The sequence below is a fragment of the Balaenoptera physalus genome, assembly GCF_965194825.1.
Source record: "Balaenoptera physalus genome assembly, chromosome: 5".
Classification (NCBI taxonomy): domain Eukaryota; kingdom Metazoa; phylum Chordata; class Mammalia; order Artiodactyla; family Balaenopteridae; genus Balaenoptera; species Balaenoptera physalus.
In genome coordinates this window covers 86513313-86534900 of record NC_138884.1, presented here as the reverse complement: position 1 = coordinate 86534900, position 21588 = coordinate 86513313, and the positions used below count along the sequence as shown (strand labels likewise).

Sequence of the window (21588 nt, the reverse complement as noted above, 5' to 3'; positions counted from 1 at the left end):
CTGCTTCTCGGGACCTCAGCATGACACTCTAGGCTCATGATGATTTAATACTAGCCTCATCTGTCCCCGCTCCTCCACGCCTCTCTGTGCGCTGACTGCTTGGATTCAGTATTTTTCATGATTTCTTGCCTTGGCACGAGCCACTTTCTCATCCTGGGCTGCCCCTCCCTGTCTCTGTAGATAGTAACTCCTCATTCTTCACCATACAGCGGAGCCCTCTCCTCCTCCAGGAAGCCTTCCCAGAAGCCCTGACCACTGTCAGTCTCAGTCAGGGCCTTTCCAGTGTGTTGCCTCAGAGCCAGGATCCCGTGTGGAGAGTGGTTTAGAACACGTTATCTCTTACCGCTGTGTGACCTGGGCTGGATTTTTAAGGCCTCTAAGCCTCACTTTCCTCATCTCTAAAGGAGAAATAATAATAATACATAGTGGATAGTGTCATTAGGGTGATTCAGCGAGAGAATTTATACAAAGCACTTAGTACAAAGATTCACATATTGTAGGCACTCTGGTACCTTTGTCATACTGTGTCATAGTCATCTGTTTTCTTACCTGTCTCTTCCACCTTCCCCAAGTATGACTGCCTAAAGGACAGTGATTTGCATTTGAGCCTTACGTCTTGGTTCCTGGCACATAACGGTGCTCAGTGAATGTGTGTTGGATGGAAAAATGCATCAGTGAATAGAGGGGAAGGTGTAACATATTCATTAATGTAGGGGTTCCACAAAAAGTCTCACTGGCATTTATGGTTAAGTTTTATACCAGAGGTCAGCAAGCTTTTTCTGTTATGGTCCAGGTGGTAAGTATTTTCAGGCATTAAGGACCATAGGGTCTGTCACACCTACTCAGGTCAGCTGTTGCAGTGCAAGCGCAGCCAAGAGAGTCCGTAAAGAGCGGGCGGGTGAGTGTCTGTGCGCCACTCACACTTTATTCCCCAAAACAGGCAGCTGTGGGCCATAGTTTGCTGACCCCTGTTTTAAAAGTTCCCAATTTATAGGAATAGAGTACTAATTTTATTAGACTTATGTGAGAACAAAAATAATTTTCATCTGTGTGTGAAGTAAACCGAAAATAAATAAACAGAATTAGTTGTTGATGAGGGAAGGTGGTTATACAGAATAGATTCAGATTAATTCAAGAAGTTCAAGAAAAAACATCTGCATAAAACTGGAAGAAAAGTTTATATAGCTTTTCATCACTTGAAAATGATTAAAGATTAAGAAATGTTTCTGCAAAATTTATCTAGGGCATAACACTAAATTATATACAATCTGAAAATTGCCTCATAGGGGGCAAATAGAGCTCCCTGATTAAGCTTATGTACTCAACTGCTAGGTTTTCTGATGCTTGGGAAATGTGCAAGACTCTGAATGATCATGCTGCCTGGAATGAGTTGGCCAGAGCTTGTCTACACCACATGGAAGTGGAGTTTGCAATCCGTGTTTATCGGACAATTGGAAACGTTGGCATGGTGATGTCCTTGGAACAAATAAAGGTAAATGGCATCTTATGGGAATTATCAGATTAGCATTTAAATGGTGTTTAGTCAAACATTTAAAGTTTCTGCAGTTACTCTTACCTAACTCGTAAACAAATTAATTGATAGACCACTACCACTTCCTCCTAAGTACAGTCCTTAAATAAAAAACCCTTGTATTTCTTCTCATTAAAACTGCTTTTATTTGTAGGGAATAGAGGACTACAATCTTTTGGCAGGACATCTTGCCATGTTTACTAATGATTTCAACCTGGCTCAGGACCTGTACCTGGCATCCAGCTGTCCCATTGCTGCCCTGGAGGTATGGCAGCAAATGAGGGGGAAAATGTGCAAAGAGGCTCTCACCTTTTGTAGAGTTAAAATCTCTCAGCACCAGATACCACATGCCTTCCCCCTCCTAGAATTCAGACTTCAGCTTTAAGAATTCCTGAGTATTCATTAACTTCAGAAATATTTTCACTCTGCATTCTGTGGAGCCATGAAAGGCATGGTATTGTAACATTACCAAATAATTTAAACTCAGACTGTGTCCAGAGAGGACAGATTCCGTAACTTAACAAAAACGCATACAAATAAAAACAGCCACCATTTCTTTCTTTCTTTCTTATTTTATAGACAAAGATGTATATTTTAAGAGTGTTTGTTTTTTTGTTTTTCTTAACATCTTTATTGGAGTATAATTGCTTTACAATGGTGTGTTAGTTTCTGCTTTATAACAAAGTGAATCAGCTGTACACATACATATATCCCCATATCTCCTCCCTCTTGCGTCTCCCTCCCACCCTCCCTATCCCACTCCTCTAGGTGGTCACAGAGCACCGAGCTGATCTCCCTGTGCTATGTGGCTGCTTCCCACTAGCTATCTGTTTTACATTTGGTAATGTATATATGTCCATGACACTCTCTTACTTTGTCCCCGCTTACCTTTCCCCCTCCCTGTGTCCTCAAGTCCATTCTCTAGTCTGCATCTTTATTCCTGTCCTGCCCCTAGGTTCTTCAGAACCATTTATTTTTTTTTTAGATTCCATATATATGTGTTAGCATACGGTATTTGTTTTTCTCTTTCTGACTTACTTCACTCTGTATGAGAGACTCTGGGTCCATCCACCTCACTACAAATAACTCAGTTTCGTTTCTTTTTATGGCTGAGTAATATTCCATTGTATATATGTGCCACATCTTCTTTAGCCATTCATCTGTCGATGGACACTTAGGTTGGTTCCATGTCCTGGCTATTGTAAATAGAGCTGCAGTGAACATTTTGGTACATGACTCTTTTTGAATTATGGTTTTCTCAGGGTATATGCCCAGTAGTGGGATTGCTGGGTCCTATGGTAGTTCTATTTGTAGTTTTTTAAGGAACCTCCATACTGTTCTCCATAGTGGCTGTATCAATTTACATTCCCACCAACAGTGCACGAGGGTTTCCTTTTCTCCACACCCTCTCCAGCATTTATTGTTTGTACATTTTTTGATGATGGCCATTCTGATTGGTGTGAGGTGATACCTCACTGTAGTTTTGATTTGCATTTCTCTAATGATTAGTGATGTTGAGCATCCTTTCATGTGTTTGTTGGCAATGTGTATATCTTCTTTGGAGAAATGTCAATTTAGGTCTTCTGCCCATTTTTGGATTGGGTTGTTTGTGTTTTTGATATTGAGCTGCATGAGCTGCTTGTAAATTTTGGAGATTAATCCTTTGTCAGTTGCTTCATTTGCAAATATTTTCTCCCATTCTGAGGGTTGTCTTTTCGTCTTGTTTATGTTTTCCTTTGCTGTGCAAAAGCTTTTAAGTTTCATTAGGCCCCATTTGTTTATTTTTGTTTTTATTTCCATTTCTGTAGGAGGTGGGTCAAAAAGGATCTTGCTGTGATTTATGTCATAGAGTGTTCTTCCTATGTTTTCCTCTAAGAGTTTTATAGTGTCTGGCCTTACATTTAGGTCTTTAATCCATTTTGAGTTTATTTTTGTGTATGGCGTTAGGGAGTGTTCTAATTTCATTCTTTTACATGTAGCTGTTCAGTTTTCCCAGCACCACTTATTGAAGAGGCTATCTTTTCTCCATTGTATATTCTTGCCTCCTTTATCAAAGATAAGGTGACCATAGGTGCATGGGTTTAGCTCTGAACAGCCACCATTTATCGAGTGCTCACACGTGCCAGGCACTTTTTTAAGCATTGACATATTTTAATTCATTTAATCTTCACAACAGTCCTGTGAGATAATACTATTATTTTCTCTATTTTCCAAATGGGAAAATAGAGGCTCATTTGTCTTTTATTTATTATGTGAAATTCTCTTGTGTATGAAGAGGGGGCTAAGGCTTGTGTATCATCACTAGTTTCCCAGAGGTGAGTGTTGCAGGGGAAGGATCAGAACGGAGTGAAGGACCTAGTTCAGCGCAAGGAAGGAGAGAGCTGTGGCGGTGTCGAGTAGCGGTGAAGAACGTGGATTTTAGAGTCGGACGTGGCTGGGTTCAGATCCCAGCTCTGTGTAACCTTGGACAAGTTATTTCATCTCTCTGTGCCCTAGGTCCCATTTAAAGGAGGGATAACAATATCTAGCCCACAGGGTGTTGTAAAGATTTAAGAATGAGATTAAATCTTTTGGGACAGTGCCTGACAGGCTGTAAAGACAGAAATGGTGGCTGCTGACACATTATTTCACCCCAGCCCGCATTTCTGCAACCACATAGAGGGAAGCATATGTGCTGTTGATTTCACAGCTTCTCTTTTCAAATTGTTCTATAGCAAATTTTCATTTTTAAATTTTAAGTGGACTAAATTACTTTTGTTTTAAGAAAAAATTAGATAATTTTACAACATTATTTGAGATCATTGGGGACACCCTGAGAAATTTTCAGAACTTGGATTGGTAAGCACTGAAGTAGGAACATGGCTGCACTGAGTGAGGGCAACGTGTCATCCCAGCTCTTCTGCATTAGCTGTGGACACTTGTGTGCTGCTGGATTTGTAAAGGATTTAAGGTGATGGCTTCCCAATGGAAAGAGGTGATTGCACCCCGTTGTTCCTTTAACCTCACTTTGAAGACTGATAGGTTAGCTAAGTAAAGAGGTTGGAAGCAAAGCCCTGCCGCCCAGCCCTGCCACACACTAACATTGAGACTTTGTGTGCAAAACTAGCCTCTCTTTGCCTCAGTTTCTGGATCCCTAAAATGGGCACAAGAGCAGCTCATTACAAAAAGCCTAGTTGTGAAAAGTAAATAAGCTAATGTCCTAAAACAGTACCTGGCAGAAAATAGCACTTACAGAATGTTAGCCATTATTAATTCTTTACAAAGAGTGAAAAAGTGAGGAATGAACTCTAAAAAATTAATGGTTTAATCTTTAATGGTTAGTTTTTATGTGGAATTATGTACCAGACACAGATAAAAGACCTTGGGAGCCAGAGAGAAAGACACGTTCACGTTTTATTTATGTTTGCTACTATTCGTCTCATGATATAGGTTCAGATTTTCTCAGAAAATAACATCAGTTCCTACAGTAAAGTATTTCTCAACTTTTTCTTTATCATCTCCCCTCTAAGGAGAAATATTAATTTTAATTTAGCTGATTGAATTAATTTTAATTCAATGTAATTTTTTCCTATGGAGAAAAATTAAATACTAAAGAGAATAAGATTTTGTTTAGGATTGAGTTTTGGAGGGCCACAAACCATTGTAACAGCCAAGATGTTTTTGGTCCCCAAGAACCAATTTTCACCCTTTTGGAGGCTCTGTCACCTGCATTGAGAATGTATGCTATAGTAATTTATTGTCTTTGGAAAGACCAAGTTTCATTTTTTGAACAAAAAGTATCTGTAATCACTTTTATTAAAAACTATATGGTGACTGTGCAGAATAATTTGCTATTTGAAATTAATATCTCTCTCTTCCTAATAGATGAGAAGGGATTTACAGCACTGGGACAGTGCTCTACAGCTGGCAAAGCGTTTAGCCCCAGACCAAATACCGTTTATATCCAAAGAATATGCTATTCAGCTTGAATTCACGTAAGTACTTGTCTTTATATGTTTCAGTCAGTATCTAATTATTGAATATCTTCAATTCTAAACTGCTATTCATTATAAGGCCATTGATTTAATAATTAAATCCATTGATTTAATAATTGCTTCTTAGGTGGAAAAAGCCATATTAATTATACATCCAAAAAGTGTTTTATTCTAACTAATGATGTCTTATCCATGTATTTATCCACTTGCATTTTCAGCATCAAAGTCTAAGTTTGGGTCTAAGCCTTTTCTATATTTAGAGTCTAAATATTATTTTGAATCACATTTGGCCAACAACAGTTACACATAAACATTGGGGTGACTCTGGTTTTCTTAACCTACGCCCATGACCTTGACCTCTTTGAACACTTTGAGGATTTGCAGTGTGATTTCAAGGCACAGAGAAAAATACCAGGCTTTGTTCTACAACTTCTATTTGCTTAAATTTGTACTTTTTCTTTTGTAAATTGAATTGCACAAGGATAAAAATTCAACAGCTAATGTTGAAAATCAAGCCAAAACTTTTCACAGGTGGATATGTAGTGCTTGAATAATAATCCTTCATGATGCATGATGAATAGGCTTCACAGATCTTTCCTACCTTTGAAAATGCCATAATCTATTCTGAGAGATTTAGAATTTTCTAGTGCTGTTAATTGCTAGATGGTCTTAACTGGCAGTAGTCTTAATTGACAGACTATACATTTTTATTTCAATGCTGCATAAAAGTGTAATTTTAGAGGCATTCAAGATCCAATTGTAAGCTCACCTTCAGCCATGGTTAATGCCACTAACGGAGATACGTGCAGAGACAAAAAATGAATAATTCATTTGCAAATATAAGTTCACAGGTATATGTGCAATGGCAGTTATATCACAACTGGACAATTTCTTTTGACATTTATAGGATACATTCCAATTTCAAAAACTATAAAATGGGAAAAATACTGTTTTTTGAACAAAGAAAATATGGTTCTAGCATTTAAAAAAACATTTTTATATAGTTCCACTTTGTTTTCTATAGACTTTAGATTCATTGAGAATGTTGACAGCTAATAGTTGTAGAAATTATTCCATCAAAAGTATTCTTTCATTTCTAACCAAGATACCTTATTTAAAATTTTCCATTTTGCAAGTAAAAACTTTTTAGAGATTTTATTTCTTCTTAGTCAACCTTGATCTAAATTTGGCACATTTCTGCCTCTTATACAGTTAATCCATATGTTGAAAAGGTCAAATAAGAATCTTGGTACATAACACAATGGACAAGGCCCTCCGTGTCTGTCCTGAGAGTGACTGGGTCTTAGAGTAAAGAGAAAAGGGTCATTACATTGGGAGATGACCCACCATCTTCTGTCAGAGCACAAACACCCAAGTAAGCCCTGGAACCATCCAGAAAACTTCCATTGTCTCTTCTTTCAGGAGAATCAAAGTTTTTGTAGCAGACCCTCAAAAACTGTCTCGTTATAGTCAGATGAGCTGAGCCAGTTGAAAGCCTGTGATGTTGTTGATATTTTTTAACCCTTTCTGCTCAACACTTCACCGTGAAGCCACCAATTCCCAAAACTTTCACTGCTATTTCTGTGCTGACCCCTGGACCCTGATCTAGATACACACCCCAGCCCCCCAAATCAGGAGACTTTCCCTTGTGATAATAGTAATGAACTAAGTATATCTCATCATCATCCGATATCCCAGTAGCCACCAGCTGCTGATTTTGATGCTAAGGCCCTAGGCCTGTGCTCAGTTCCATCAGTCTGTTTTATTCTGCATCCAAGACATTGATTAGATCAAAGCAGGACCAGTCTGTCACCTGTGGGAGGGATTTAGCTCTCCAGTCTGGCACTAGAATAATGAGCTAGATCCACATGAGCGTTCCAAAATAAAATAATAATAAAGTGAGTGAACTAAAATACCATAAAAATAAAGTGAGAGTTCCCAAAGTCTTAATTTAGCATCTCCTAACTGGGTTTGCCCAAGGAAAACCTCAGGTTCCTGAAGGAGGAACTATCAGGAGACATCTCTAGCTGTGTTGATGTAATTGGGTCCAAATATTAGAAATTCCCACTTAGGAACACTGCTGACTGTGAAGCCCTGGGCTGTCCAAAACAAAGTTCTCAATCGGCTTCTCTTCCAGAAAATTCCTTGTAACCAACAGATGAGGAAACTGAGTGAGGCTGAGAGAGGTTGAATAACTGGTCTAAGCTGATAAGGTGGAGCTCAAATAATGACATTTTCAGAGCTGATTAATTTATTATGGAGGAGATGATTTCTCAGAGAACAGTGGATCTCCAAATGGATCTTAAGCAAATCACTGATCCATTCTGTTCCAAGCAATAAAAATGAATTGAGGAGGGCTTCCCTGGTGGCGCAGTGGTTGAGAATCTGCCTGCCAATGCAGGGGACACGGGTTCGAGCCCTGGTCTGGGAGGATCCCACATGCCACGGAGCAACTGGGCCCGTGAGCCACAATTACTGAGCCTGCGCGTCTGGAGCCTGTGCTCCGCAACAAGAGAGGCCGCGATAGTCAGAGGCCCGCGCAGTGCGATGAAGAGTGGCCCCCACTTGCCACAACTAGAGAAAGCCCTCGCACAGAAACGAAGACCCAACACAGCCATAAATAAATAAAAAATAAATAAATAAATTTATTAAAAAAAAAAAAAAATGAATTGAGGAAATAAATATGACTTCTAGATATGCAGATCCATGTTAGCATTGGTCATGGGAATAGGGAGTGGTATTATTTATTTCATGTATAATACTTCTTATCAGAATAAGAACCAGGGCCCTTAATACTGTCATCCCCAGTGTTTTCCTTCATTTCTACCCAGATTCTCTCAATACATATTGTACTTATAAATATTGGGTGTTTGGAAAAAACATTCTTTTTTATGGTCACACGATTGTCTTTAGTGCCCCAAAGGAGATAATTAAGCAAAAGTGACCCATAAAATTTAATGTACCTCCCCAAAATGCCTAGCATACTGCAAAGTTAGTACCTTACAGTCTTAGCACAATCTAAAGAGTCATGTACCAAAATGTTCATTGCAGCTCTGTTTACAATAAATATTTTTAAAGTAGCAAAATAATGGACTGCACTTGAAAGAATGCATGTATAAATGTCGTGTATCACAACTTTTATGTGCGTAAGCAATTCAGCGACAGCTGATCTTTTAAATCTTGTATATGTAAATAAGATACTTAAATGTGTATTAAAATTCACATTTTTTTTTTCAGGGGTGATTATGTAAATGCTTTGGCTCATTATGAGAAAGGAATAACAGGTGATAATAAGGTAACCTTGAATAAAGATAAGATATGCATAATTATCTTTGGGTTTATTGTTAGTTTCCTTTAAAAAATAATCTTATTTGCATTGTATTTATTCCCTATATAGCAGGTGAGCCTTTTTTCAGTTCATTAACAGCTTTGCAAGGATATGGTTAAATCATTTTAAAACACTTAGAACTCTTAAAAACTGAAGTTGACAATATTTTTGTCAGTCTGAAAAAGCTATGTTTTCCATTACACCCTAATTATGAGCTTCATATTAAGGTTGGGAGTAAGATTTTTATCCCTTCCCAGTTACAGGCTAGCTATGATTTTCATAAAGCTGTTCCTTTTACTCTTAAAAAGTTTCAATAACCACTTTGAAAGTGAATTCCCAGTCCATAAAAGTTTGTTCTGCCATTTCATTCCTTATGCTGTCTTTTATGATGAACCTGGTAAGCATGTACTTTACCCACCATTCCAATCCATTCTCCCATCCCAGACGATCCCAGAATTTTAGCTCAATAAGCTAAATTTTGCGATAAAAATTGATGTTTTTAAGTTAGGTGATGCCAAGATTGAAAATCTTTTTCTTTTCTATATTATATCTAGCATTTTATTACAAAAGTAATACAATTTCAGTATAGTCAATTTGAAAAATCACCAAAGTATGTTAACCTGCAAAGTGAGAGTCCAACGTTCTCTCCTCCATCCACACTCCTTAATGGTAACCACTGTTCATGATTTTATATATTTCCATCCAGAATCTCTGCTAAGCATACAGATATGTATATATAATAGGGATTTTTACTAAAAATGAAATCATTCACTTCCATTCATTCAGCAAAGATCAACTGAGAATCCATTCTGTGAAAAGCAGCATTTTGCTTTATGTTCTTTCCAAATCAATACATTATGAATGTTTTAATTTTTTAAGAGCTTCTAAAATTTCGTTGTTTGGATGTACCATGGTTTTTTCATCCACTCCCTTATTGATTATATTGTAGTTGGGGTTTTGTTTCTATCAAAAACACCACAGTGAATATTCTACCTAGTATATATATCTTTAGTTACTTAAAATAGTATTTCTGCAGGATATATTCTTACAGGTGGAATTTCTAGGTCATAAAATGTGTGCTTTTAATTTTTTATACTGCTAGATTGCTCTCCAAAAGAACTTATAGTAATTCATCCAGCTGTTAGTTGTGTAGGAAAGTGTCTGTTTCCCTCACATTTTCAACACTACCAATCTCGACCAATTTGATCAGCCAAAAAAAAGACGGTATTTCATTTTACTTTGCGTGTGTTTGATTATTAGTGAAGTCAAGCATGTTTTATTTATTTATTGGCCAATTGTATGTTTTCTTATGAATTGCCTGATTATACCCTTTGTTCATTTATCTCTTGGGGTTTTGACATTTTCTTTGTTTGGCTGCATCTATTTAAGTTCATCCTTAATTGCGTTATTAAAGACAGTCACCACTAGTCACATGTGACCATTTAAGTTATTTAAAATTAAACAAAATATAAAATTCAGTTCCTCTGTCACAAAATAAATAAATAAAGGTTTTTATGTTTCATCAGGCCTAGTAGAGAAATTTTCAGTTTGATAAATATTTTCTCTCTTCATGTTATTCATACATAGCATTTATGCTATGTGCCCAGTATATTTCCTCTCACTTAAAATTTTATACCAAGAAGACATACAAAGAGATGCAAGGTATTACGACAAAGGGACAGTAAAAATTTGGTCTTGAGCACAGAAGGTCTAGACTTCTAAAGAAAAAAATATAACTTTACAACAGGTGATTTTTAAAAAAAGACTCAATGTTATTTCAAAATCTTGAGATTTGCCAGAAAAGGATTAATGAAAGTAAACCATAACCTTTGGGCTCATTTTAGATTTAAATTGTTTGGCTAGAATACATCATTTTAAGTTAGGGTCTGATTCATTAGTTATTTGCCTTCTAATTTCAGGAACACGATGAGGTATGTCTGGCTGGCACGGCCCAGATGTCCATAAGAATGGGAGACATCCGCCGAGGGGTTAGCCTAGCCCTCAAGCACCCCAGCAGGGTCCTTAAAAGAGACTGTGGAGCCATACTGGAGAATATGAAGGTAGACTTTTCTGTGAATAAATATTCATGTGGTCTCATACATAATAAATTTAGTATTTTGACAATCTCATATTATTTTAGCAATTTTCAGAAGCAGCTCAACTCTATGAAAAAGGTCTCTACTATGACAAAGCAGCATCTGTTTACATCCGCTGTAAGAATTGGTAAGAAATTGCTAAAATTTGTTCTGAGCAGGTGTGGAAATGAATGTGTGTCGATGATCCCCCCACTGGTTTTCTTGCTGCTCCTCCCAGCTGTACAACTATTGCCTCTATCTGGGCCTTCCTTCCATCTCCTCTTTTTCTTTTTAGATGAGTTCACATTAATAGTTCCTTTTCCAAAGAACAGCACATTTTCTTGCTTTAATATCGGGAAATATCTGATCAGATAAATTGCTAGAATAAAAAAGCCCTATTGTCCCCAAAGAATTAATGAACTAACCTTCATTTTCCCACAGAGGGTGGGCTACTGGGGTTGGGGGCCAGAGAAAGAGCTTTTTTTTTTTTTTTTTTTGCCAGTTGTCATATAAAACTATTTATTCATAAATATTTTCCAAAATGAAAATAGGTTTACCAAAAAAATTAAATCTTTTACCTATAGGAGGCCAAGATTTTTTAAAGATCACGATAACTGTTTTTTGAATCCTAAAAACTAATATCTGATTGTAGGAAGCTACTTTTAGAGCAAATGTAGTGCTGATATTATTCTCCTAAACCTACCTTTCTAGGGCAAAAGTTGGTGAACTTCTGCCTCATGTTTCTTCTCCAAAGATTCACTTGCAGTATGCCAAAGCTAAAGAAGCAGATGGAAGGTTTGTACAATTTCTCAATTTTATACAAATTTAAAAGAATGTTTTATAAATTAACTATTGATATTTGCAACCCTCTAAGAAAGGCAAAGCACAGAAAGACAGAAAATATCTTTACTCCTCACCTGGCTTGAAGTGCCAGACTATTAAATTTTTCCCACACTTGTATATACCTCAGTCAATCCTTTATGTATTCATATATGGACTAAAATCTCATTTTTACTTGAGGGTTAAATATTAGAAGTTGAAATTTTGATATAATATGGCATGAAAATGAAGTTAGGCAATAGTCATTTTATTAAGGACGATAACTTACAGATGCAGAGGAAAAGAACACTGTTTAAGCCACAAAACAGTATTAAAATATAGCAATGGATAGTTGGTATCCTAAATATACAGATATTTCCTGGAACTTTAATACAAGAAACTCAAAGGCACTACGAGGAAATGGGCTAAAGACAAGGAGGAAATACAGTTATGAAATTATATTTTATGCAAACGTGAAAAAGTTCTATCTCACTAACAGTAATTAAAGCAAACAGTATATCATTTTAACTTATCATATTGGGAAAAGATTTATTTTAAACTAATAACCATATTGTCAAAAAGCACTTGTTTTACATGACTGATGAGACTGTAAATTTCTAAAGCCTTTAGAAAGTTATTTAGCGATACGTATTAAGAGATTTTTAAAGGTTACTTCCTTCTACTTTTAGAAAAGTAACCTTAAGAAAGAGATACACACTAAATGTCTTGTTAAAATGGAAAGAACTGGAGAGCTCATGGGGACTGAACAGAAGTCTTGAGCTCCATCTGGAGGTCAACACACAATGATTTTATATATCACTGTTAAGCTATATCTCTAATTGTGAAAGATTCCTTATTTTCTGTTTTCTAAAATAAGCCTGTATTACTATCATAATCTTTCCACTCTAACAAAAACAATAAAATGTAAAAAACTGTATATATATGGTTCAGATGAGAAAACGGTAAAATTGGTATTTTACTGTTAGTTTATCAAACCTCTGAAAAGAACATATTTTAGTGAAATGGTTCCTGGTATTCTTTCTGATAAAAAATGAAGAAGTTCAAGAAAAATAAGCAACCACTGTCAATAAAAAAGTGTCCCAAACATTTATTGACATTTTTTCCCCAAATGTGACAGTGTTAAGAAAGTTTGTCTGAAATAAGTATCTCTTATAGATACAAAGAAGCTGTTGTGGCTTATGAGAACGCAAAACAGTGGAACAGCGTGATCCGCATCTACCTGGACCACCTCAACAATCCAGAAAAGGCTGTCAGTGTTGTCAGAGAAACCCAGTCCCTGGATGGAGCCAAGATGGTAGCCCGGTAACATAACGCATTAATATTTTTGGACTTCCAAAAACTAACCTTAAAAGAGAGTCCCCGCTTCCTCTTATCAAATAAATCAATTCAAATGGAATACTTATTCTGTTTTGGGGGGGTTTTAAAAAATTATATCTAAGTGTTTAAATTTAAAGGCTGTTTGTTGTGGTCAACATATGAGAGTATGTTTTCCAAATATAAACATATGGTATAGAACTGCAGTTTACCGAATACATTTTTACTTTTAAATGGTTTCTCCTGGTTGAAAAAGATCTTATTTTGTAAATGACAAACTTCTTTTAAATGAATCAAGTTCATTAAAGTACTTTGTTTCAGGTTTTTTCTACAGCTAGGTGACTACGGGTCTGCCATCCAGTTTCTTGTTATGTCCAAATGTAATAATGAAGCTTTCACACTGGCTCAGCAGCACAACAAAATGGAAATCTATGCGGACATTATTGGTAAATATCGTTGTTTTCCCTAATTTCTCTTAAAGACTTTATCAAAGGAACACTTTGACTCTTATGGTCTGATGATCAGATTTGTATATCCACAAGGACATGCACACACACCAGCTATATGTTACTTGTTAGATTTCAAGATCCCTACTATACCTTAAAGATGAGATGGAATTATAAGACCATTTTCAAAAATTAAGGTGTTTTGGGTGATTTCCGCGAGAGGCCAGATTTCCCAAATCCTGCTACTGCTCAAGGAACCTGGTAAAGCAAGGTTCCAAGATGAAGGTAATAGGAAATGCAGAATGATTTTTGAAAAAGTAAATGTTTTCATAAATTTTTTAAATTGAGTTATAAATTAAGAATATATGATGTGGTTTTTAAAGATTTTGAAAGTACAAAAGAAAATTTTATATTCTGAGAATACCGGCTTATAGGTTTTCTTCCCATGTTTGTAATTATTCTTAGAAATTACTGAAATAATTTTCCGATTTTCCACTTCATGGGCCATGTATAACATTATTTGTGGTGTGATTTTTCTTCTTCTTTTCCTTTTTTATTGTGGTAAAATATACATAACGTAAATTTACCATTTTAACCATTTTTAAGTGTACAGTTTGGTTGCATTAAGTACATTCGCATTGTTGTGCAGCTATCACCACATCCATCTCCAGAATTTTTTCATCATCCTAAACTAAAACTATATACCCATTAAACAATAGCTCCCATTCCCCTCACCTCCCAGCCTCGTAACCACTGTTCTACTTTCTTTGCTATGATTTTGACTATTCGTGGTACCTTTTATAAGTGGAATTATAATATTTGTCCTGTTATGTTATTTCGTTTTTTTACAATTCACAAAATGACCGTAAGAACTGTTGGTGGGGTTCACGAGAAAATTTTTGTTTCAGTCTTCAAGGGAAGTAATAGGTAAAAGCATCTTCTAATATCTTAGGAGGTCATTCAGGTAATTGGAGAAAATAAATAGCTAAAGAAAAAAAGGAAATACAGATAAAAGCAACATTACAAATATTAATGTTTAACATGACAGATGACATTTCTGTCCAAACAATTGCAAATCATCATTGCACTAAAGCATTTAAGTTTTTCTAATTTCAGAAGGATGTGGCTTATCCTAAATCATACACACGCACATATACACACAAATGCCCTCCCACTCCCAAAACATAACACACACTTTTCTTCACCTTTCTTTACTCCCTTCTTTTATAAACTCCGTATCTGCCTTGGTCTGGAGACACGGAGCTGTTCTTATACTTTGGTGCCCTACTGGGCCTCCAACTCCCATGGGTAAACGTAAACAGTGAATTGGAATTCCAGCAGCTTTGGGGTCTTCTGTGCTTAATATGTTTAAGCCTGTAAAAGAAAAACAGAAAAGGGACTTCCCTGGTGGTTAAGACTCCACGCTCCCAATGCAGGGGGCCCAGGTTTGATCCCTGGTCAAGACACTAGACCCTGCATCCCACAACTAAGATCCAGCGCAACCAAATAAAAATAAATAAATAAATAAATAAATATTTTTTTAAAAAAAGGAAAAACAGTAATTATCTTTAAATAGCATCTGTTGTCCATTTGAGTATCATCTCCCTTGTCTGACAAATACATACAGACTATTGTATAAACTGGGCATTGGAGAAAGGAGATGGATTACATTTGCATTATGGTTAACTTTGCTCCTGATTGTTCCGAAACCCTAGGGAAATCCTGGATTGTTCCTTGTTTTAGGAAATAAGATTGAGACTCTTAAAGAAAGATAAAAGTCACTAAGGGTAATGTCAAACCGTAACCCAGCTTCTCACAAAGCGTCATAACTTCCTCTCCTGATTGTTATTTAGAGCGAAAAGAAGATGGAACAGAGTTGATATGTGGGGTTATTATGGTGAAAGTGTTTTGTGGTGAAAAAGACACTGATAATATTTGCTGTGAAAAGGTTTTCATCACCTCTTTTTAGATCACCTGTTTTTAGATCCTATTTTTAGATTAGCAATAAGAGGTAAACAAGTTTTGCTCAGATATTTTACTCAATGAATTTCTGTTGTAGGTTCTGAAGACACTACTCATGAGGACTATCAAAGCATTGCCTTGTATTTCGAAGGAGAAAAAAGACATTTTCAGGCTGGAAAATTCTTCTTGCTGTGTGGCCAGTATTCACGAGTGAGTATTTGCCAAGAAAATATACTTTGGACTCCACAGGAATGATCAGATAAAATAAATAATGATATTATTAAAATAATGATAATCATTAAAATAACGATATTATTTTAAGTAATATCTTAAAATATATTACGCTCCCAGACACCCAGATTTGAAGTCTCAGAGTCAGCCTTAAACTCTTCCCCTCTCTCCCACACCCAGTCACATTCTGCCTTCGTAACCTCTCTCACAGCTCTCTCTTTTTCGTTCTAACTACCATCCATGTAATCCAAACCTGGGTCACCTCGCTTTAGATTATGGCAATGGTTTCCTGTTTTCCTTGTTTTTAGCTTCTCTGTCTATAACTCATCCTTCATTTTGTTCCCCAATGGTACTAACTTTGACTGACAAAGAGCCCTTAAAGCAGGGGTTACGGTGTTCAAGCAATGGACGTAAACAAGTGAAGCTGCAGGGTCAGGCTGTGCACTCACTGAGTGACAGGGCAGGGACTGCTGGACGGGACGCGTTTCGTCTGAAGGGAACAGCTGCTGCTCACCTCCAAAAAAGTGTTGCCATTCAGGAGTTCGGGCCTACTAGCTCAGATCATAGGATTTTTCACAAGAAACACAAGTCTGGGTCAATATTAAAATATAGGCCCAGATATTTGTGTAACAAATCACTGGCCAAAGAAACATGTCTGTGTGTGAATTCAGCCTTCAGGCCATCAATTTGCTGTTCTGGCCTCTTAGTTACTGAGTCTAAACTCCTTAGCTGGCACTCAAGAGAATTTCCACAACTGACCAACCAGCCTGAACTTCCCAATCTGGCATCTAGCTTTTTGCCACTGAAGAATCCTACGCTCCCGCTAGCCTTTTCCCGTCCCTGTTCTCCACCTGGGTTCCTCTCTGCCCTCTTCCCCACCTTCCACAGACCTGTTCATCTTCAAGTCCTTTTCCTCTGTGTTATCTTCAAGATCATCCTCATGTCTAATCATCTTTTCTTCTTCAGACCACCTATAAAGCCAACTGGCAATACTGCCCATTTGTCTCTGAAACTTTTATAACTTTAAACGTCTTCATAGGTGTGGTGGTATGGCGTTCAGGAGTTAGACAACTATGGCTTAAAATAATTGATTATAATAATTATATTTTCATCACATCACATAGAGCTCTCCAGTTAGATTGTACATGATACAAAGAGACGGCCTGGTATTTTCCATAGCATCTAGCACAGTCTCATATACAGAGCAGCAAGTTGTCAGTAAATATTTGTTGAGTGAATAAATGAATGAAAATAATTAAATCTTCCTACTGAAAGAGAGCACATTTTTCATTCTGATTTCATTTGAAATCAGAACTAGATTCTTCAAAGGGTCAACTGGATCCTTCCACTTTTTAAACTACACTCAGCCTTTTAAGTATATATTTTAAGACTCAGCACTGTGCAAGCTCCTGGTTGAGATGAAGATACTTTCACAAACTGTGATTACTTTGTTTGTGTGAAAACTTTGTTTTTCCCAATGTGAAAGCAGTCCGAAAATTTTTAATCTCTATACAATTCTCATTTCAGGCACTTAAACACTTGCTGAAATGTCCAAGCTCAGAAGATAATGCAGCAATAGAAATGGCAATTGAAACTGTAAGTTAACTCTGGAATGAAACTTTCATGAATGCTAATTATTCTTTTAACTTTTTGAGGAAATTTCCAAACATTTACAAAAGTAGACCAAACAGCATAACAAACCCCCAGATACCCATCATCTCATTTCAACAGGTATCTGCACATGGCCAGTCATATTTTATTCATACACCCACCCTCTTTCCCTATATTATTTTAAAGCAAATCACAGACATCATATCATTTCGTTTGTGGATAAAAAATCTATCTCTAAAAGATAAGAACCTTTGCATTTTCTTTTAGGTGTAACTTACATACAGTAAAATGCACGAATCTTAAATATGCAACTCAATTAGTTTTTTCAAATGAAATCTGTGTACACCTGTGTATCCCCCATCCAGATCAAGCTCCCCAGAAGGCCCACTGCTGCCTCCCAATCAGTGTTCCCCACCAGGGGTAACCACAATTCTGACTTCTATTCTTATAGATTGGTTTTACATGTTTATGGATTTCATGTAAATGAAATCATACATATGTTCTCTTTTGTGTCCAGTTTCTTTCAGTCAACATTAAGTCTGCGAAAGCATCTGTGTTATCGTGTGTAGCAATAGTTCATTCTTTTTTTTTTTTAACCATCTTTATTGAAGTATAATTGCTTCACAGTGGTGTGTTAGTTTCTGCTTTATAACAAAGTGAATCAGCTACACATATACACACATTCCCATATCTCCTCCCTCCCGCATCTCCCTCCCTCCCTCCCACCCTCCCCATCCCACCCCCCCCAGGTGGTCACAAAGCACCGAGCTGATCTCCCTGTGCTATGCGGCTGCTTCCCACTAGCTATCTATTTTACATTTGGTAGTGTATATATGTCCATGACACTCTCTCACCCTGTCACATCTCACCCCTCTCCCTCCCCATATCCTCAAGTCCATTCTTTAGTATGTCTGTGTCTTTATTCCCATCTTGCCACTAGGTTCCTCATGACATTTTTTTTTTTCCTTAGATTCCATATATATGTGTTAGCATACTGTATTTGTTTTTCTCTTTCTGACTTACTTCACTCTGTATAACAGACTCTAACTCCATCCACCTCATTACAAATACCTCCATTTCATTTCTTTTTATGGCTGAGTAATATTCCATTGTATATATGTGCCACATCTTCTTTATCCATTCATCCGATGATGGACACTTAGGTTGCTTCCATGTCCTGGCTATTGTAAATAGAGCTGCAATGAACATTTTGGTACATGGCTCTTTTTGAATTATGGTTTTCTCAGGGTATATTCCCAGTAGTGGGATTGCTGGGTCGTATGGTAGTTCTATTTGTAGTTTTTTAAGGAACCTCCATACTGTTCTCCATAGTGGCTGTATCAATTTACATTCCCACCAACAGTGCAAGAGTGTTCCCTTTTCTCCACACCCTCTCCAACATTTATTGTTTGTAGATTTTTTGATGATGGCCATTCTGACCGGTGTGAGATGATACCTCATTGTAGTTTTGATTTGCATTTCTCTAATGATTAATGATGTTGAGCATTCTTTCATGTGTCTGTAGGCCATCTGTATATCTTCTTTGGAGAAATGTCTATTTAGGTCTTTTGCCCATTTTTGGATTGGGTTGTTTGTTTTTTTGTTATTGAGCTGCATGAGCTGCTTGTAAATTTTGGAGATTAATCCTTTGTCAGTTGCTTCATTTGCAAATATTTTCTCCCATTCTGATGGTTGTCTTTTCGTCTTGTTTATGGTTTCCTTTGCTGTGCAAAAGCTTTTAAGTTTCATTAGGTCTCATTTGTTTATTTTTGTTTTTATTTCCATTTCTCTAGGAGCTGGGTCAAAAAGGATCTTGCTGTGATTTATGTCATAGAGTGTTCTGCCTATGTTTTCCTCTAAGAGTTTGATAGTGTCTGGCTCTACACTTAGGTCTTTAATCCATTTTGAGTTTATTTTTGTGTATGGTGTCAGGGAGTGTTCTAACTTCATACTTTTACATGTATCTGTCCAATTTTCCCAGCACCACTTATTGAAGAGGCTGTCTTTTCTCCACTCTATATGCTTGCCTCCTTTATCAAAGATAAGGTGACCATATGTGCATGGGTTTATCTCTGGGCTTTCTATCCTGTTCCATGGATCTATATTTCTGTTTTTGTGCCAGTACCAAACTGTCTTGATTACTGTAGCTTTGTAATATAGTCTGAAGTCAGGGAGCCTGATTCCTCCAGCTCCATTTTTCGTTCTCAAGATTGCTTTGGCTATTTGGGGTATTTTGTGTTTCCATACAAATTGTGAAATTTTTTGTTCTAGTTCTGTGAAAAATGCCTGTGGTAGTTTGATAGGGATTGCATTGACTCTGTAGATTGCTTTGGGTAGTAGAGTCATTTTCACAATGTTGATTCTTCCAATCCGAGAACATGGTATATCTCTCCATCTATTTGTATCATCTTTAATTTCTTTCAGCAGTGTCCTATAATTTTCTGCATACAGGTCTTTTGTCTCCTTAGGTAGGTTTATTCCTAGATATTTTATTCTTTTTGTTGCAATGGTAAACGGGAGTGTTTTCTTAATTTCACTTTCAGATTTTTCATCATTAGTATATAGGAATGCAAGAGATTTCGGTGCATTAATTTTGTATCCTGCTACTTTACCAAATTCATTGATTAGCTCTAGTAGTTTTCTGGTGGCAGTTTTAGGATTCTCTATGTATAGTATCATGTCCATCTGCAAACAGTGACAGCTTTACTTCTTTTCCGATTTGGATTCCTTTTATTTCTTTTTCTTCTCTGATTGCTGTGGCTAACACTTCCAAAACTATGTTGAATAATAGTGGTGAGAGTGGGCAACCTTGTCTTGTTCCTGATCTTAGTGGAAATGGTTTCAGTTTTTCACCATTGAGGACAATGTTGGCTGTGGGTTTGTCATATATGGCCTTTATTATGTTGAGGAAAGTTCCCTCTATGCCTACTTTCTGCAGGGCTTTTATCATAAATGGGTGTTGAATTTTGTCGAAAGCTTTCTCTGCATCTATTGAGATGATCATATGGTTTTTCTCCTTCAATTTGTTAATATGATGTATCACGTTGATTGATTTGCGTATATTGAAGAATCCTTGCAGTCCTGGAATAAACCCCACTTGATCATGGTGTATAATCCTTTTAATGTGTTGTTGGATTCTGTTTGCTAGTATTTTGTTGAGGATTTTTGCATCTGTGTTCATCAGTGATATTGGCCTGTAGTTTTCTTTCTTTGTGACATCTTTGTCTGGTTTTGGTATCAGGGTGATGGTGGCCTCGTAGAATAAGTTGGGGAGTGTTCCTCCCTCTGCAATATTTTGGAAGAGTTTGAGAAGGATAGGTGTTAGCTCTTCTCTAAATGTTTGATAGAATTCGCCTGTGAAGCCACCTGGTCCTGGGCTTTTGTTTGTTGGAAGATTTTTAATCACAGTTTCAATTGCAGTGCTTGTGATTGGTCTGTTCATATTTTCTATTTCTTCCTGGTTCAGTCTCGGTAGGTTGTGCATTTCTAAGAATCTGTCCATTTCTTCCAGGTTGTCCATTTTATTGGCATAGAGTTGCTTGTAGTAATCTCTCATGATCGTTTGTATTTCAGCAGTGTCAGTGGTTACTTCTCCTTTTTCATTTCTAATTCTATTGATTTGGGTCTTCTCCCTTTTTCTCTTGATGAGTCTGGCTAATGGTTTATCAATTTAGTTTATCTTCTCGAAGAACCAACTTTTAGTTTCATTGATTTTTGCTATTGTTTCCTTCATTTCTTTTTCATTTATTCCTGATCTGATCTTTATGATTTCTTTCCTTCTGCTAGCTTTGGGGTTTTTTTGCTCTTCTTTCTCTAATTGCTTTAGGTGCAAGGTTAAGTTGTTTATTCAAGATGTTTCCTGTTTCTTAATGTAGGCTTGTATTGCTATAAACTTCCCTCTTAGAGCTGCTTTTGCTGCATCCCATAGGTTTTGGGTCGTCGTGTCTCCATTGTCATTTGTTTCTAGGTATTTTTTGATTTCCCCTTTGATTTCTTCAGTGATCACTTCGTTATTAAGTAGTGTATTGTGTAGCCTCCATGTGTTTGTATTTTTTACAGATCTTTTCCTGTAATTGATATCTAGTCTCATAGCATTGTGGTCGGAAAAGATACTTGATACGATTTCAGTTTTCTTAAATTTACCAAAGCTTGATTTGTGACCCAAGATATGATCTATCCTGGAGAATGTTCCATGAGCACTTGAGAAAAATGTGTATTCTGTTGTTTTGGGGTGGAATGTCCTATAAATATCAATTAAATCCATCTTGTTTAATGT

The 21588-nt window shown here is 36.7% G+C and overlaps 1 protein-coding gene across 4 annotated transcripts in view; it reads left to right on the top strand.

The window, feature by feature from the left end:
• Positions 1 to 21588, top strand: part of KLHL5 (kelch like family member 5) — a 195384-nt gene that overhangs the window by 148433 nt on the left and 25363 nt on the right. For all 4 annotated transcript variants that reach the window (XM_082464089.1, XM_082464085.1, XM_082464090.1 and 1 more), the window contains 11 exons: positions 1333 to 1492; positions 1686 to 1796; positions 5396 to 5505; positions 8743 to 8800; positions 10753 to 10893; positions 10974 to 11056; positions 11620 to 11703; positions 12904 to 13050; positions 13384 to 13508; positions 15568 to 15680; positions 17229 to 17297. In XM_082464089.1, the coding sequence (XP_082320215.1) occupies positions 1333 to 1492; positions 1686 to 1796; positions 5396 to 5505; positions 8743 to 8800; positions 10753 to 10893; positions 10974 to 11056; positions 11620 to 11703; positions 12904 to 13050; positions 13384 to 13508; positions 15568 to 15680; positions 17229 to 17297 (1201 nt within the window). The remainder of the gene's footprint in view (positions 1 to 1332; positions 1493 to 1685; positions 1797 to 5395; positions 5506 to 8742; positions 8801 to 10752; positions 10894 to 10973; positions 11057 to 11619; positions 11704 to 12903; positions 13051 to 13383; positions 13509 to 15567; positions 15681 to 17228; positions 17298 to 21588) is intronic.